The sequence below is a fragment of the Triticum aestivum genome, chromosome 1A, assembly GCF_018294505.1.
Source record: "Triticum aestivum cultivar Chinese Spring chromosome 1A, IWGSC CS RefSeq v2.1, whole genome shotgun sequence".
NCBI lineage: Eukaryota > Viridiplantae > Streptophyta > Magnoliopsida > Poales > Poaceae > Triticum > Triticum aestivum.
Window position 1 is genome coordinate 485188350 of NC_057794.1, and position 17000 is coordinate 485205349.

At 46.5% G+C, this 17000-nt stretch overlaps 1 protein-coding gene across 2 annotated transcripts; it reads left to right on the forward strand.

Annotated features, from left to right (window-relative positions):
* The first annotated feature begins 13776 nt into the window (after positions 1-13776).
* On the forward strand, positions 13777-16681 carry LOC123152992 (subtilisin-like protease 4). Of its 2 annotated transcripts, none has more exons than XM_044572352.1 (2): positions 13777-14062; positions 15691-16681. In XM_044572352.1, the coding sequence occupies exon 2, from the start codon at positions 15731-15733 to the stop codon at positions 16229-16231; it is 501 nt and encodes a 166-aa protein (XP_044428287.1). In that variant the 5' UTR covers positions 13777-14062; positions 15691-15730; the 3' UTR covers positions 16232-16681. The 2 variants fall into 2 exon arrangements, with proteins under 2 accessions (XP_044428287.1, XP_044428323.1); XM_044572388.1 differs by having other exon boundaries at positions 15729-16681.
* Positions 16682-17000: the final 319 nt, after the last annotated feature.

Here is a 17000-nt window from a genome sequence, read left to right on the forward strand (position 1 = left end):
GATTTGCACACATGCCGCACTTCACAAAATACTTATCTTTTGAAGCGTATATTACCATAAGGGGTCTCCTTGGGCTCCCCTGCCGCGGCTAGTGCGGCCTCAAGTTGGGCTTTGCACTCTTCTAGCTCCTGGGACAATTGGGTATTCTTTTCTGTAAGAACCTGCATTATAAATGACCTTAAATCAGTTATTCTAACTGTTTCAAGTCTCGGGGGCTACTGACATATATAACCATCAAATTTTCTCACCCGTATGTCTTTTACATATTGCTCTGTGGCTCTGGCTAGACCATTTTGAGCGGCACGGAGGTACGCATCTCCCGAATTGAAGGCATCCAATGCCTCTTGGGAGAAACAAGCGTCGCGAAGAACTGTCCGGCGACGCTTGTGGTTCATAGCACTCTCCACCTCGGAAATGGTGGCAGATAGTCTGTCCGCATCCTCTGTCGGAGGAGCATCCGGTGCGCGCCTCGTGTTCGCCTCCGCTTCCGGACCCGGCCTTGGAGCCTGGCTGGTGGAGGCACGATTGGCAACCTCTCCGGTTATAGTCCGGCGAGCGCTCTTTTTCCTGAAGAAGGCACGAGCGTTAGCATGTCTTGAAGGAATAACACCTGGGAATAAGACGGCGCGCCCTACCTTTGCGCCGGCGTCTCAATCCGGACCGCACTTCTTTTTAGCCCACGGGGCCTTGCAGCCCCTCGTTGGCTAGTCGCCGCAGGCTCGGCCTACCGCCTCAAGGACCTCCCTTGCAAAACGCGGTTGTTATTCAGTAATCGGAAACACGCGAGGACGGATCCCTTTTCAAAGTGCTGGGACTTCGGTCTCAGTTACCTGTGAGGTCGGGAGTAGCCCTGGGTAATCGGCCGTAATGGCCACCAAGGCGTTGTCCTTGCTCAATTGATGAAACACCCCATCAATCAGCTCCACAGATAAGTCCGGATCCTCTTGGGAGGCCGGCTCGAGGGACCGTCCCAGATCCTCGGGTTGTGGAGGATGGCTGTTTATCTCCTTTACAGCCTAGCGCAGCTCCTGCGTTGAAATCGCTAGGCTTAATACTCAACTATGGGAATATGAAACGAATGGGTAAGAAGGAATGTCCGCTTACCCAGCTTGGAGGATTATACATAGAAAATCCACCCCGTGGATTGACGCGGAGAAATTCCTCCTCTTCTCCCTTGTACAAAGCGGACAAGATCTTTATTAGAGCGGCAACCAATTCCGGCCCCTTGCGGCCGTGGTGGGTGGCGTCGTCCTCCCCGTTGAAATCCCACATGGGGTGGCCCCTATACTGAAGCGGTTGCACCCCCCACATAATGCATGCGGCCATGACCCCGATCATGGTCAGTCCGGAATGAGCTAACAACCTTATCCGGCCCATCAGGTAAAGAACGTCCTTGTTACTTTCCTTCTGAGGGCTCCGTGGACACCAGCTTAGGCGCTTCTTCAGGGGAGCACTATCGAACTCAGGAAGGCCGATCCGGACAGGATCCGACAGCGGGACGTCCTCTATATAAAACCATTCCGAAGGCCAGTCCTCGGATGCCTTCTTTGGGGTTCCGGATATATATCTGGTCCCGGTGATGCGCCACACTTTGGCTCCGCCCACTTGATATATTAACCCCTTCCGAGAATGGCGCACAAGGCAGAACAGCTTCTTCCACAGCGCGAAATGAGCCTCGCAGCCCAAAAACAGCGCACAAAGGGCTACGAAGCCCGCGATATGCAATATGGAGGCAGGCGTGAGGTTGTGCAACTGGAGGCCGTAGAACTCCAGGAGCCCCCGGAGAAACGGATGAATTGGAAATTCGAGCCCTCTTATTAAATAAGGGACAAGGCATACCCGCTCTCCTTTGGAGGGATTGGGGACGCTCTCCGCTTGCTCTCCGCCATTATAGGTGGCAAGCCCGGCTCGAACCGGGACCATGTAGGCTGGGGGGAGAAATCCCTTGGTCTGGAGCGTCACTAGCTCGCTGTGCGGGATGGAGCATCTCTCCCAATCTCCAGGCTGAGGGCTGGAAGGGTGAGAGGAGGAGCTGCGATGGCCGGCCATGATGGAATGGACCTCTGTCGGATACGCTCTGATGAATGCTTGCGGGGGGGGGAGATGGTGTGATTTGGATCTAAATCCTCGTCCCTTTAAATAGGCGGCTCATTTACACGGCTAGGGGGGTAAATGTAAAAACACCCTGGCTTTTCGTATTCGTTTGCCACGTGGAAGACGGCCATTATTGGGCGTAGAAGCCAAGGAGCACAACATTCACAAGAAACCGGACACTATTCAACAGGTACACGGAATTTGGAGGAGAACCCGCCTTGCAATGCCGAATACAATCTGCGCGCCGGACTCATCGTCATTGAAGCCTGGTTCGGGGGCTACTGAGGGAGTCCTGGATTAGGGGGTGTCCGGATAGCCAGACTATACCTTTGGTCGGACTCTTGGATTATGAAGATACAAGATTGAAGACTTCGTCCCGTGTCCGGATGGGACTTTCCTTGGCGTGGAAGGCAAGTTTGGCAATACGGATATGAAGATCTCCTACCATTGTAACCGACTCTGTGTAACCCTAGCCCTCTCCGGTGTCTATATAAACCGGAGGTTTTAGTCTGTAGGACGAACAACAATCATACCATAGGCTAGCTTCTAGGGTTTAGCCTCCTTGATCTCGTGGTATATCTACTCTTGTACTACCCATATCATCAATATTAATCAAGCAGGAGTAGGGTTTTACCTCCATCGAGAGAGCCCGAACCTGGGTAAAAACATCGTGTCCCTTGTCTCCTGTTACCATCCGCCTAGACGCATAGTTCGGGACCCCCTACCCGAGATCCGTCAGTTTTGACACCGACAAAGGGTCTCGCCGTAGCATGCTGTCGTCCCCGGCAAGGATCTTGCTAGGGGTCTGGTGGCCTTCCTCGGCAAGGATCTTGCCGAGAATCGTCGTCTTCTAATCCTCATCTGATCTTGAATATTTCTTCACAAAGATCTTCATGCCACCACAGAGGTGCCTTCCCGAGCCCTGGCCCCACACTGATGATGGTGCTGGGGGCCATGGGCTCAAGGGTGGCTCGCTCTGTTGGTGCCGGGCGAGCTGTCCCGGCAAGGGTCTTGTCAGGGCCGCTGAGGTCGCCCGGCAAGGGTCTTGCCGGGGGAACCTGCTTCGTCCCTCTGCTCTTTGTGGTCTTGGCCTTGGCGTTGCTTTGATTGTCTTGGGCTTCGGTCTTACCTTGGCTCACCTTCCTCGTTCTGCTTGGTGTGGCCGTGGGCGCGGCTCTGACTGCCCGTGCACAGGTAAAGGGGTACAAAAATCCGCCCCTATTTTTGTACATCGACACACGAGGTAGGGTGGCGCGCCCACCCCCCAGGGCACGCCCTCCACCCTCGTGGGCCCCCTGTTGCTCCACCGACGTACTCCTTCCTCCTATATATACCTACGTACCCCCAAACGATCATATGCGGAGCCAAAAACCTAATTCCACCGCCGCAACCTTTTGTACCCACGAGATCCCATCTTGGGGCCTGTTCTGGAGCTCCGCCGAAGGGGGCATCCATCACGGAGGGCTTCTACATCAACACCATAGCCTCTCCGATGAAGTGTGAGTAGTTTACCTTAGACCTTCGGGTCCATAGTTAGTAGCTAGATGGCTTCTTCTCTCTTTTTGGATCTCAATACAATGTTCTCCCCCTCTCTTGTGGAGATCTATTCGATGTAATCTTCTTTTTGCGGTGTGTTTGTTGAGACTGATGAATTGTGGGTTTATGATCAAGATTATCTATGAACAATATTTGAATCTTCTCTGAATTCTTTTATGTATGATTGGTTATCTTTGCAAGTCTCTTCGAATTATCAGTTTGGTTTGGCCTACTAGATTGATCTTTCCTGCAATGGGAGAAGTGCTTAGCTTTGGGTTCAATCTTGCGGTGTCCTTTCCCAATGACAGCAGGGGCAGCAAGGCACATATTGTATTGTTGCCATCAAGGATAACAAAATGGGTTTTTATCATATTGCATGAATTTATCCCTCTACATCATGTCATCTTGCTTAAGGCGTTACTCTGTTTTCATGAACTTAATACTCTAGATGCATGCTGGATAGCGGTCAATGAGTGGAGTAATAGTAGTAGATGCAGGCAGGAGTCGGTCTACTTGTCTCGGACGTGATGCCTATATACATGATCATACCTAGATATTCTCATAACTATGCTCAATTCTGTCAATTGCTCAACAGTAATTCGTTCACCCACCGTAAAATACTTATGCTCTTGAGAGAAGCCACTAGTGAAACCTATGGCCCCCGGGTCTATCTCATCATATTAATCTTCCAACACTTTATTATTGCCTTTGCTTTTTTACTTTGCTTTTATTTTACTTTGCATCTTCATTATAAAAATACCAAAAATATTATCTATCATCTTTATTAGATCTCACTCCCGTAAGTGACCATGAAGGGATTGACAACCCCTTATCGCGTTGGTTGCGAGGATTTATTTGTATTGTGCAGGTGCGAGGGACTTGCGCGTAGCCTCCTACTGGATTGATACCTTGGTTCTCAAAAACTGAGGGAAATACTTACGCTACTTTGCTGCATCACCCTTTCCTCTTCAAGGGAAAACCAACGAGTGCTTAAGAGGTAGCAGGTGGTGGTTTTATTTTATGGAAATTATTGATCTCTCATGCTTCACTTACATTATTTTGAGAGTCTTTTAAAACAGCATGGTAATTTGCTTTGGCTATAAAATTAGTCCTAATATGATGAACATCCAAGATGGGTATAATAAAAACTATCATATAAAGTGCATAGAATACTATGAGAAGTTTGATACTTGATAATTGTTTTGAGATATGAAGATGGTGATATTAGAGTCATGCTAGTTGAGTAGTTGTGAATTTGAGAAATACTTGTTCTAAAGTTTGTGATTCCCGTAGCATGCACGTATGGTGAACCGTTATGTGATGAAGTCGGAGCATGATTTATTTATTGATTGTCTTCCTTATGAGTGGTGGTCAGGGACGAGCGATGGTATTTTCCTACCAATCTATCCCCCTAGGAGCATGCGCGTAGTACTTCGTTTTGATAACTAATAGATTTTTGCAATAGTATGTGAGTTCTTTATGACTAATGTTGAGTCCATGGATTATACGCACTCTCACCCTTCCACTATTGCTAGCCTCTCTAATACCGTGCATCCAGCTCGCTTGCTCACGAAGACCTAGGGCATTTTGAGGAAGCCCATCATTGGAATATACGCCTAGTTGATGTGAGACTATCTTCTTCTTTTTTGTCTTCTCCACAACCACCATTCTATTCCACATATAGTGCTATGTCCATGGCTCACGCTCATGTATTGCGTGAAGATTGAAAAAGTTTGAGAACATCAAAAGTATGAAACAATTGCTTGGCTTGTCATCAGGGTTGTGCATGATTTAAATATTTTGTGTGATGAAGATAGAGCATAGCCAGACTATATGATTTTGTAGGGATAACTTTCTTTGGCCATGTTATTTTGAGAAGACATGATTGCTTTGTTAGTATGCTTGAAGTATTATTATTTTTATGTCAATATTAAACTTTTATCTTGAATCTTTCGGATCTGAACATTCATGCCACAATAAAGAAAATTACATTGAAAATTATGCTAGGTAGCATTCCACATAAAAAATTCTGTTTTTATCATTTACCTACTCGAGGACGAGCAGGAATTAAGCTTGGGGATGCTTGATACGTCTCCAACGTATCTATAATTTTTTATTGTTCCATGCTATTATATTATCTGTTTAGGATGTTTAATGAGCTTTATTATGCACTTTTATATTATTTTTGGGACTAACCTACTAACCAAAGGCCCAGTGCAAATTGATGTTTTTTTGCCTATTTCAGTGTTTCGCAGAAAAGGAATATCAAACGGAATCCAAACGGAATGAAACCTTCAGGAGAGTTATTTTTGGAACAAACGCAATCTAGGAGACTTGGAGTGGACATTAAGGAAGCAACGAGGCGGCCACGAGGCAGGGAGGCGCGCCCCCACCCTCATGGGCCCCTCGTGGCTCCACCGACCTACTTTCTTCACCTATATATACTCATATACCCCGAAAACATCCGAGAGCACCACGAAACCCTATTTCCACCGCTGCAACCTTTTGTACCCGTGAGATCCCATCTTGGGGCCTTTTTTGGCGCTCCGCCGGAGGGGGAATCAATCACGGAGGGCTTCTACATCAACACCATAGCCTCTCCGATGATGTGTGAGTAGTTTACCACAGACCTTCGGGTCCATAATTATTAGCTAGATGGCTTCTTCTCTCTCTTTGGATCTCAATACAAAGTTCTCCTCGATTCTCTTGGAGATCTATTCGATGTAATTCTTTTTGCGGTGTGTTTGTCGAGATCCGATGAATTGTGGGTTTATGATCAAGATTATCTATGAACAATATTTGGTTCTTCTCTGAATTCTTATATGTATGATTTGATATCTTTGCAAGTCTCTTTGAATTATCAGTTTGGTTTGGCCTACTAGATTGATCTTTCTTGCAATGGGAGAAGTGCTTAGCTTTGGATTCAATCTTGCGGTGTCCTTTCCCAGTGAAAGCAGGGGCAGCAAGGCACGTATAGTATTGTTGCCATCAAGAATAAAAAGATGGCATTTATATCATATTGCTTGAGTTTATCCCTCTACCTCACGTCATCTTTCCTAATGCGTTACTCTGTTCTTATGAACTTAATACTCTAGATGCATGCTGGATAGCGGTCGATGTGTGGAGTAATAGTAGTAGATGCAGAATCGTTTCGGTCTACTTGTCGCGGACGTGATGCCTATATACATGATCATGCCTAGATATTCTCATAACTATGCACTTTTCTATCAATGGCTCGACAGTAATTTGTTCACCCACCGTAGAATTTGATATCTTGAGAAAGGCCACTAGTGAAACCTATGGCCCCCGGGTCTATTTTCCCTCATATAAGTTTATGATCTATTTTATTTTGCAATCTTTACTTTCCAATCTATATCATAAAAATACCAAAAATATTTATCTTATTATCTCTATCAGATATCACTTTTGCAAGTGGCCGTGAAGGGATTGACAACCCCTTTATCGCGTTGGTTGCAAGGTTCTTATTTGTTTGTGCAGGTACAAGGCAACTTGCGTGTAACCTCCTACTGGATTGATACCTTGGTTCTCAAAAACTGAGGGAAATACTTACACTACTTTGCTGCATCACCCTTTCCTCTTCAAGGGAAAACCAACGCATACACAAGACGTAGTAGTCCTCGGGGAGCTCCTAGCGGCGGCGCATGATCTCATTATCTCTCTTGTGCCCGTCCTTGGGGACAAGCGACACCGGAATCAACTCGGGATTGAGGTGCCAATCCTCGACGAGGTAGTGGCCAGGGCACTAGGCACTTCCAATGATTCAGGCACAGCCGTCGGCAGACACGTCGGTCCTCCTCCTCCTCATGGTCCTGGGCCAGCGGCGCAAGTTGGAAGGCCCTTGTCACGGCTTTGGCCATGGGTGGTGTAGGGGATGGAGGTGGCTGTGTGCGGCGGCTCGAGGACCCCGCCTCGTGGTCGTTCTTACTTTTGCGGAACCAGCACAACATCGCGGCGGTGGTGGGCTAGGGTTTGCCGGCGAGGGAGTGGAGTGGGTGCGGGTGGGGTGAGTGGGGAGATGAAGCGGGGACGTGGGACACGTGGCTTTTAAATAAGACTGAGAGGGAGACGAGAGGGCGGTTGTGTCACTGACGGATGGGCCACCGCTGTTTACCACGCGGACACGGCGTGTCCATCTCGTATCAGCGGCTACTCAAATCTAGCCGAGATTTGGGCTAGAAATGAGCACACATGGACAGAAATGAGACAACGACCCAAAAGTAGGCAGCCTCGTAGGGTCCTGGTTTTCAGCCTGACTGCTCAAAACGGACCTGTGCGGGGCAAATAAGCAGCCATGTATGAGATGTTCTAATAGAAAGATAGAGGTAGGATGAGGTGCAGCCTTGTAGGGCAGGCTAAAAGAAATGGATATAAATTAAATAAATATGAAAAGCAAACACGAAAAGACAACAATTGCCCAACTTACTAGTAAACCCCTCCTGCCCCCACGTGCGCCGCCACCAAAACCTGAGCGACCAGCCACGCAATTGGTAGGGTTTTTGCTCTTCCCTTCGCCCGCGGACGGCGCCGCTAATCGCAGGAAGGGAGGAAGGGGAAGGCCTGACGTAAGCAGCAGGCAAGAAGAAATGGCGCAGTCACTGGAGCTTCTGCTAATCCAGTTCCTGATGCCGGACAACGACGCATGGCGCCAGGCGGAGGAGCAGATCCGGCAGCTGGTCACCGTACTCCTCCGAAAGAAGATCACCTCCCATTGGACCAAGCTTCCACTGCACGCCAAGGCTTCCCTAAAGCAAGCACTCATTGACTCCATCACCCTCGACAACAGGTGCTTACTGCCCTAACTTTCCCCATGCTTCCCGCATCCTTTACAATTCGTCCACTGTTAGGTTGAGCTAGGATAGCCCAAGTTTTGTTAACTGCTTAACATTTCGTGCCTGTGAGTAACGATTCGCTGAACTGTTTGACCTAATGAGAACTGGAACCCTGTTGGGAGGACTTTTATGCTCTACAAAGTACAATTTTACTGTGATTGTAGTAAGTTGCAATACACCAAATCTGCTTGCAACTGATGGTTGCTCAACTATTGTTCCTCCTTGTAATAATATTGTATTCATATGCTGGAATTCTGAATGAAAATGTTTTTTTGGGAAATGGACATACTTTTGTGTGACTACATTTGGAAAAATTGAATCACTGGAAAGACACAGCCGATTCTGTATGTCTTTGAAAGGAAAACAGTAGGAAACTATACTTAGACAGGAGAAAGTTGCATATTCCTTGTTGTACCCATGGTTGAATCGCACCACGTAGGTCCAGCGTGGGGGGTCCTTCAGGCATCCCCACGTCAATGCCAATACATTATGTTCCAAATTCTAGAATAAATGTGTTCTGAAATTTCTACGTCTGGTGGAAAAATTACCATAGGTGAGGGCTAAAAGCATCTCCAGCCGCGCCCCCATTGCCCCCCAAAGCCCTTTGGGGCGCGGCTGACGAAAAATGTCGCCCAGTCGCGCACCCCATTGAGCCTTCTCGTCCAGCACACACAGCCCAACCGCGTCGCGTGGGGGACGCATCGGGGCCTCCGAACGACTCGCGCGGCGCGTGGGGCTGCCTTTTCATAGACACAGAAAAACCCTCATATCCCAGCCCTTGTCCCCTCCCCCATGCGCCGCCCTTTCTCCTTTTCCCGCTGATCCCTTTCCCGCCCCTTCCATCTCCCCATCGCCGCCATGCCACTGAAGGCAGTGAAGGCGAAGGCGACCAGCACCCTCGGTGCCAAGTGCCGCATGATGACCCACAAGTGTAGGGGATCTATCATAGCTTTTTCAATAAGTAAGAGTGTCGAACCCGATGAGGAGCAGAAGGTGTTGATAAATAGATTTGAATAAGGTTTCACTGTAAACACTAGAAAGTAAATGTTTAGGGATTTTTGTATTAAGGAGTAAAGCAATAACAAGTAAATAACAATGAAAGTAAAAAGTTGCTGCAAGTGGCCGATACGTTGCGAATGTATCTATAATTTTTGATGCTCCATGCTTGTTTCCTACATGTTTCTCCCTATGTTTTCATAAGTTTTCTATCTTTTATTGGACTAACCTATTAACAAGATGCCCAGTGCCAGTTCCTGTTTATTTGTTGGTGCATTCCAGAAATAGGTCCAAAATCAAAGTTCTCAGAAAATCTAAAAAAATTCCAGTAGGCCTAACTCCCCGAAAAACTCCAGGAGCCAGAAGGGCAGCCTAAAGTGGGGCCCAGGGCCCCCAGGGGTCAACAGGCGCCCCCCTTGGCTACGCCTGATGGTCACTTGGAGGCCCCGGGCACCCCCTCGCGCCGCCTCTTCACCTATAAGTTCACTATTGACCAAAAATGGAGGAACCCCGACGATTTTTCCAGAAACGAGTCTGAGCTCCGATGCCATCGAAAACCCTAATTTGGGGGACAGAAGTCTCTGTTCTGGCACCCTGCTGGGACGGCGAAGTGCCCCCGGAACCATCTCCATCGACTGTTCTGCCTCCGTGATGCTCCGTGAGTAGTTCCCCATGGACTATGGGTTCATAGCAGTAGCTAGGGGGTACTCTCTCCTCTATGTTGACAAATACAATGTTCTCATGAGTTGTAATGACCTGTAGTTCTGAGAATAGAAAGGGGTTAAGTATAATATGTGCATTTGCATTTCATGCATCTGAAAATGCGGGTAAATTTCGCGTGTTAATTTAAGCAATGCAAAGTGATCGAGGTTTCTCTTTGATTGATGAGTTAGAGCTAGGTCATCAATGAGAGTGTGTCAAACTCCGATATGATCTTTATAGCAATAGCTAGTAAAGTTGAATCGTCTGTGGAGTCATTTGAAAATTTGACAATGACTTATCTTAATTCTGTACACTTGAGCACAATTCAACCACAGGACAATATATTGTTCTGATAGATTCTAAACCAGACACATATATTTTGATCATACATAAGATCCTATTTCCACAATATAAACCTTACATCTTATTAGAACATTTAAAGTGGAACCCAATACATGGTCCAATTTCCATTTGATACATCTTTCAAACAAAACAAAAATGGATTAGGACATAAGTCTGAACTCACAAGATGGTATTGGTCAAACAAATCAACTTATAATCTTTTATGAAATATGTACATATCTCAAAACAATAAAGAGAAGAATATAAAGTAACAACACAAAACTCTGAGAAAACAATCTAACACTATGACTTAAAACATCAAATCCCAATAACATTTATATGCTCATTGTCTCATTCAACATACACAAATGAGCATATGATATCTCAATACAATAGGAACCAATTGATCAACTTATTATCTTAAGTCATCATTCCATAAGCATTACACATTTCCATCCAAATTCAATCTTCAACAACTAAAGTATCTTTGGATACAACTAATGGAATAATAACAGGTTATAATCTTTATAAGGGGAGTTGAATTGAAAGTGAGGTAAAATCAATCATTTGTGAAATAAGTAGATATCTTATGGGAAAGAAAATAATAAGTACATGGAAAAAAGAATAAAAGCTTAACTAAATCTTAATCAAGATCTTGTTACTTTGTCTAGACCATCTTATCTTCTTATCTCTCAATATTATTGAAGTCATCCTACAAGAGAAGGAACCTACATGAAAGGTGGAACTACAACAAGAAGATGGGCAGAAGGATTCTTTATGTTGATCTACAAGTACTATTCCAATCCATCATAGAGTATTTGGAAACTCTTATATCAAAATCTATTCTTCTTAAACCATTAGAAATAGTGTGATATCTCAATGTTAGTGCTATATAGAAGTAGTTTGGTAACAAGTCTTGCAACCTTGTTAACAAATCACCTTTGTATGCTCTAACAATTGAATGTCATACACAAATAAACACAAGGTTAGATAACCTAGTACATCTCATCCATTTGTATATGAAAAGTAATTTGGAGACAAGTCTTGCAAACTTGTTAACAAATTCTTCTATATGCATAGTGCAAATTGATGTCATAAAATACACCCACATTCTTTTATAATCATCTAGGAGAAATCTTTGTTTGAGTAATGGGTTGTATTCACCACAAGGGTGATGCAATTGAGGTTGGAATCAAAGAAAGGACATCAAGAAGTTATCTCAGGTCCAGGGATTTGCTAGAGAGATCAATACCAAAGTAAAAGGCCACAATGGACTATGGATCATTTGGATCATTTTGATTCAAATAGGAAACTATGATAAGATACAACCATGATCCATATAAGGGAAAGAATAACAATGAGGACATAGCAAATCACAATATAACTTAGGAAACATATTCAAGTTTCTAAATAAGAAAGTTATATGGAGAATTATGGTATTACTCCAAGGATATGAATTCCAATGAGTAAGTAAAGCCAAATCATAAAGCCACATAATTACCAACCATAACTTGAATGGCATAATATAACCCTCACATTTTGTGAGTGGTCAAGTCTCATAAGAGAGCACTTCACAAGTTCATCTTGTGACAAAGGTCATTTGGCTTGCTCCTGAGTTCTTTCTCAAGAAAAGATAAATTTGGACATGTGGATAATAGAATCACATGGGCTGCTTAGTCACCAGTTGTTCTAACAATTTGCTTCCACACACTCAAGTAACAAGTTCCTATCAAAGAGGAGTGCATCAACTTGTTCAACATTAGGATGAGTTATGGAATTAAGAGATATTCTATTCTCATCATTTTACTCATCCATTTTGCCATAACACCTGATCACAGGCAGGACAATTGTAAATTATGCATCCACTGACATCTGATCATGTTTTCACATGATTTAGTTGTCAAGTACCACAAACCAAAGCCACTGTGATAATATATCATGTTGGCAAGTAATTGAATGAAAACAGTGGGAAGACTTTTGTAGTCATCATAGGGAGCAAATTAAGTAAATATTGTTGGACAACAATTTAGTGTTGCCCAGGAGTTAATAAAGCACTCAATCTGTAGCATTCCAAAAACTACAAGTAGTCACAAATAAATAATTATAGCAATATGTTTTCATGTTGCTAATCATATATAACAAAAAGTGATTAAGGTTACACCTTTCAAGATGAGAGACAAATCCATAACACTAGTTGAAACCTTTATATAAATTGATGTCCACAAGTGGTGGCAAATCCATTTATTTCCCAAAGTCATTTAGATTCCAAGTATAGAACTCATTAGTGGTTAACCATGATTTCAATGCATAAAACTTTACTAAGAAGTTTTACAAATTATTTCCAAAATCCATTGTAGTTAAAATGTCCAATTAAAAATGTTCAACATACAATTTTGGCAATAACATGTTTGTTGTGTTATGCTAGTATCATAGCATGTAAGAAAGAGTTGTGCAATTCATTTGAAATCTAAATTTAGAGAAAATAACAATTTGTCACAAATAAATAAAAGGGCAATGTAATTTCATGTTTCTAAAATCATTGAGCAACAAAAATAGAGGTGTTAAGTCTCACATTTCCAAATGTGAAATAAACCCAATAGGCCAAAATTCAATTTAAATGGTGAAGAAATTTAAATATAGAGAAAATAACAAAAAAATCACTTAATTGAGCATCCTAAGTTCAAAATTCAAAACTTGCTAAAAATCGAAAAACCAAAACATGGCGAGCTTGGAAATTTGATAAGGAATTCAAATCTTATTTTTAATAATTTTTATTATTGCAAATAGGCCCTGAAAACATCTGTTTTCTATTCTGTTTTAATGGCAGAAGGGCTTGTTTGTAATTTTCCGGAAGCTTGAGGGGGGTTCTATGAAAATTCATTTTTCCCCGTCGATGGAAGCAGCTGCGTGGCCGCGCCGAGATCACTGTCGTTCCACGTCCTGCTTGCCGCCCTCGCCAGGAGAAGTACACCACGACGTCATTTCTTCTCTCTTTTTCCCTTTCTCTATTTCTTTCTACTGGGCGGAAACTCATTTCTCTTCCCTGCGGCCCATTTTTTTCTTCCTCTCCTTTTTCTTTCCCCGTCCAGCCCACTTGGCCTTTCTCTCCCGCGCGACCCACCGCACCCTCGCCTCCATCGAACCGAACCCGGCCGTGCTGTACGAGTCCGCCTCGGCGTGAGCGCCCCGGAGACCCTAGGGCTCTACGCCTATAAAAGTTGGGCCCCGTGCTCCCGTATCTCCCGCATCTGCCGCAACCGATTCCTCGCGCCGCATCCGATCCCGCCGCCCCGCGCCGAAACCCTAGCCGCCGCCGCCCTCCATTGACGCGCCAAGTCGAGCTCGAAGCCTCGCCTCCCAGAGCCGCCTTGTCCGTCGCCAAGCAGCCCAGAAGCAATCCCGGAGCCGCCGCATCCCGTTTGGGCCGAAACCGACGCGTCCCCGGCTCCGGAACCAACTCCTCGCTCTACTCCGACGACCTCCATCCCTCTCCTCCGACGAACGGCATCTCCCGGACCTCCCCGACGTGTTTACGTCCCAGGGTAATGATCTCCTCGAGCTCCTCTTCGATTTGTTCCAACGCCGGCAAGGATCCGAGCACTGCAGCGTTAGCGCCCTCTACTCAGTATTTCCAATAAGAGGATCTCTTTGGCACTCGAAAACAGCCCGACCCCGCGTCACCATCACAGGCGACACGGGGGAAACCCTACCCACGCCGCCGCCGGGAACCTCCCCCGCCCCTCCTCGCTTTGCCGCCGTCGGAGGGATTGCCGGCGAAGCTGTGCCGAGCTCCGGGATGGTGGCGGCGGGGCAGATCCGTTCCTCCCGCTGCGCCCCTCCACCTCCACCCCGAGGTCCACTCTGGTGCGGCTCGGGATGATCCTCTCCGACGGCTGCTTCTCGTCCCGCTATTCCGGTCGTTCGTCGGCGCTGGCATAGCCCCCTGCTCCAGCCACTTCCCTCTGCCATCCTCTGGTCGTCCAGTTCCCCTCCAACTCCGGGTCACCGTCCCTCAGGTCCATCTTCCCCCGCCAGATCCATCTCCTCTGCGGAGCTGCCGGATTCAGCCCTGTTCGGCGCTGCTGCGGCCCCCCGTCCAAACCCATCCCGCCCGGCTGCACCTTCTCCAGCCACCAGCGTCGCCTTTCCTGGTGGCTCGCTGATTTGTAGCTTGGCGCGCGTCTGCGGTGGAGTTCCAGCTTCGTCCTCCGGCTGCCTGCTTCCCCTGCCAGCCACCAGCCTCTGGTGTGTGCTGCGGCCGGGCCTTGGCCTGGTTCCGGCGTCTTTCCCGGCGGCACGGCCCATCCTCCTCTTCGGGATGGCCATTTTGTGCTGGTGGCGGCAAGTCTGGGTCTTCTGCCCAGATCAGCGAGGGGGGTGCCGAGTGGTGGTGGGTCTTGTGGGCGCGTCTCGCCTTCCTGTGCTGGCTGCTCCAGCCAGCATGTTGTCATGTCCGCGTCTCTGACTCCGACGACTTCTTTGGAAAAGCCCTGCTCAGCTTGCCCATGCTGGTAGTGGCGACACCCGAGGGTGCCGTCCCTTTCTTGAAGGCGCTACCATGGCCTCTCTACCGTGCCCCTTGAGCGCCAGGGGAAACCCTTGGTCCGGTTCACCGGATCGGACAGCGACGGCGTCATGATGTCGCATCCTTTGTGAAGGCGTTGTCATGCGGCATTGGATTGTGATGTTGGACACCGTGCTTGGTCTGGCTGCTTGCCAAGGTGTGGGCTATCATGGCGCAATGTACGAAATCACTGGCACTTCCTTGAGCGCTTCCTCCTCCGGCATGGCCGAGTCCTGCATCCTACTTGCCAACTCCTCTAGGCGCATAAGGTGGGAGTATGTTGATTTGGTCTGTGTTGGGGTGGTGGCCGCGCGATGGAGGTGTCATGTGTTGGTCGTGACGCGGTTTGTGTGCCTGTGTGCTTCTCTTTGCCGTCTGTGGCTAGTGTTTCGGTTGGATGTGTAGCTTGTTAGTGCTCTGCTGTAACTGTTCTCCTGCACCTATCAATGAAATGATACGCAATTCTTTGCGTATTCGCGAAAAAAAGTATTTCCAATAAGAAAACTAATTCTAGAAAATAAATATAAATCCTGAACTTTGCAGAATAGCCCCTGGGTTTATTTCAAATAATACTACTTTAGCCCTCTGTTTAACATTTTAGCACAGGCCGTTACCAATCTTCCACTGCTCCCGCTTGCCCGCAGCCATGGCGAGCAGCTTCGCGCTGCTGCTGCTCCTCCTGGCGGCGGTCGCGTCCACGATCGCCGAGCTGGACGAGAGGGAGCCGCACATCGATCCAGCGTCCACCATCGCTGAGCTGTTGAATGCGGCGGTCACGTCCACCACCGCCGAGCTCGATGATGTCGAGCCAGCCGACTGCGACGGCTACAGGACTTACATCGTCATGCTCGAGCCACTAGAAGGAGGCCAAGATGCTGATGTTGATGCTGCCAGAGCGTGGCACCGCTCCTTCCTGCCATCGTCGACGACGGCACAAGGCAAGCCGAGGCTGCTCTATTCCTACCGGACCGTCTTCACCGGCTTCGCCGCGTGGCTGACGGATGAGGAGCTCAAGGAGGTCTCCGCCAAGCCAGGCTTCGTCCGCTCCTTCGACAACAACATCTACCGCGGGCAGATGACACCGACGCCGACGTCGGTGTCGTTCCTGGACCTGTCGAACCATATTGGGGAGTCCCCCGATAACTGACCTGGTGTCGGCGGATACTTGCCTTTGGACATGGACAACAGGCACGTCTGTTAACGTATATACTAGAAGGAAATGACCGCGCGTTGCCGCGTCCGGTCTAATACAATCGACGATAAATAAATAATGTTTTTTAGTGAAAATGTATAAATATAGTACAAATAATGAAAACAGTAGTACCACTAGCTCACTCTCTTGCAAAACGATCACTGAGACATACTCACATAAATATAGAGAAGTAAAGAAAGAAACATGATTATGTGAGTTGTAGCAAGAATATGACTACACCACTCAAGTGATAGAACACAGGACCCCGTAAAAAAAGTTTAAGCTCTTAGATACTTAGACAATTAAAATACGACCAGAATTATGAAATGTCATGAAAGGTAAATTGTGTACATGGTTCTATGAAGATTCCAACAAAAGAATTGAACAAATTTCCGACAATATGTAGACAATGTACGACATATATGATGAGCATTGCAAACTCAAGAAATGATTATTCATGACTTGATTAGCCATCGAGACAAGGTCACATATTTATTGTAATGAAATCAAATAGACTTTTCTGCATTAGTTATTCCACAGTCAGTAATAGTTGGTATAATTATGTCCTGAGAAATTCAATCATTTCGATCGAGTACAAATACTATGTAAATGTAAGAATATTCTGCCAATAAATACTAAATAATGCACACACAAAATAGAGCAAGGTGAGATCTTAAATGGTTTATATGCCATTTTTAATCTGAGAATCAGATCCATATTACAT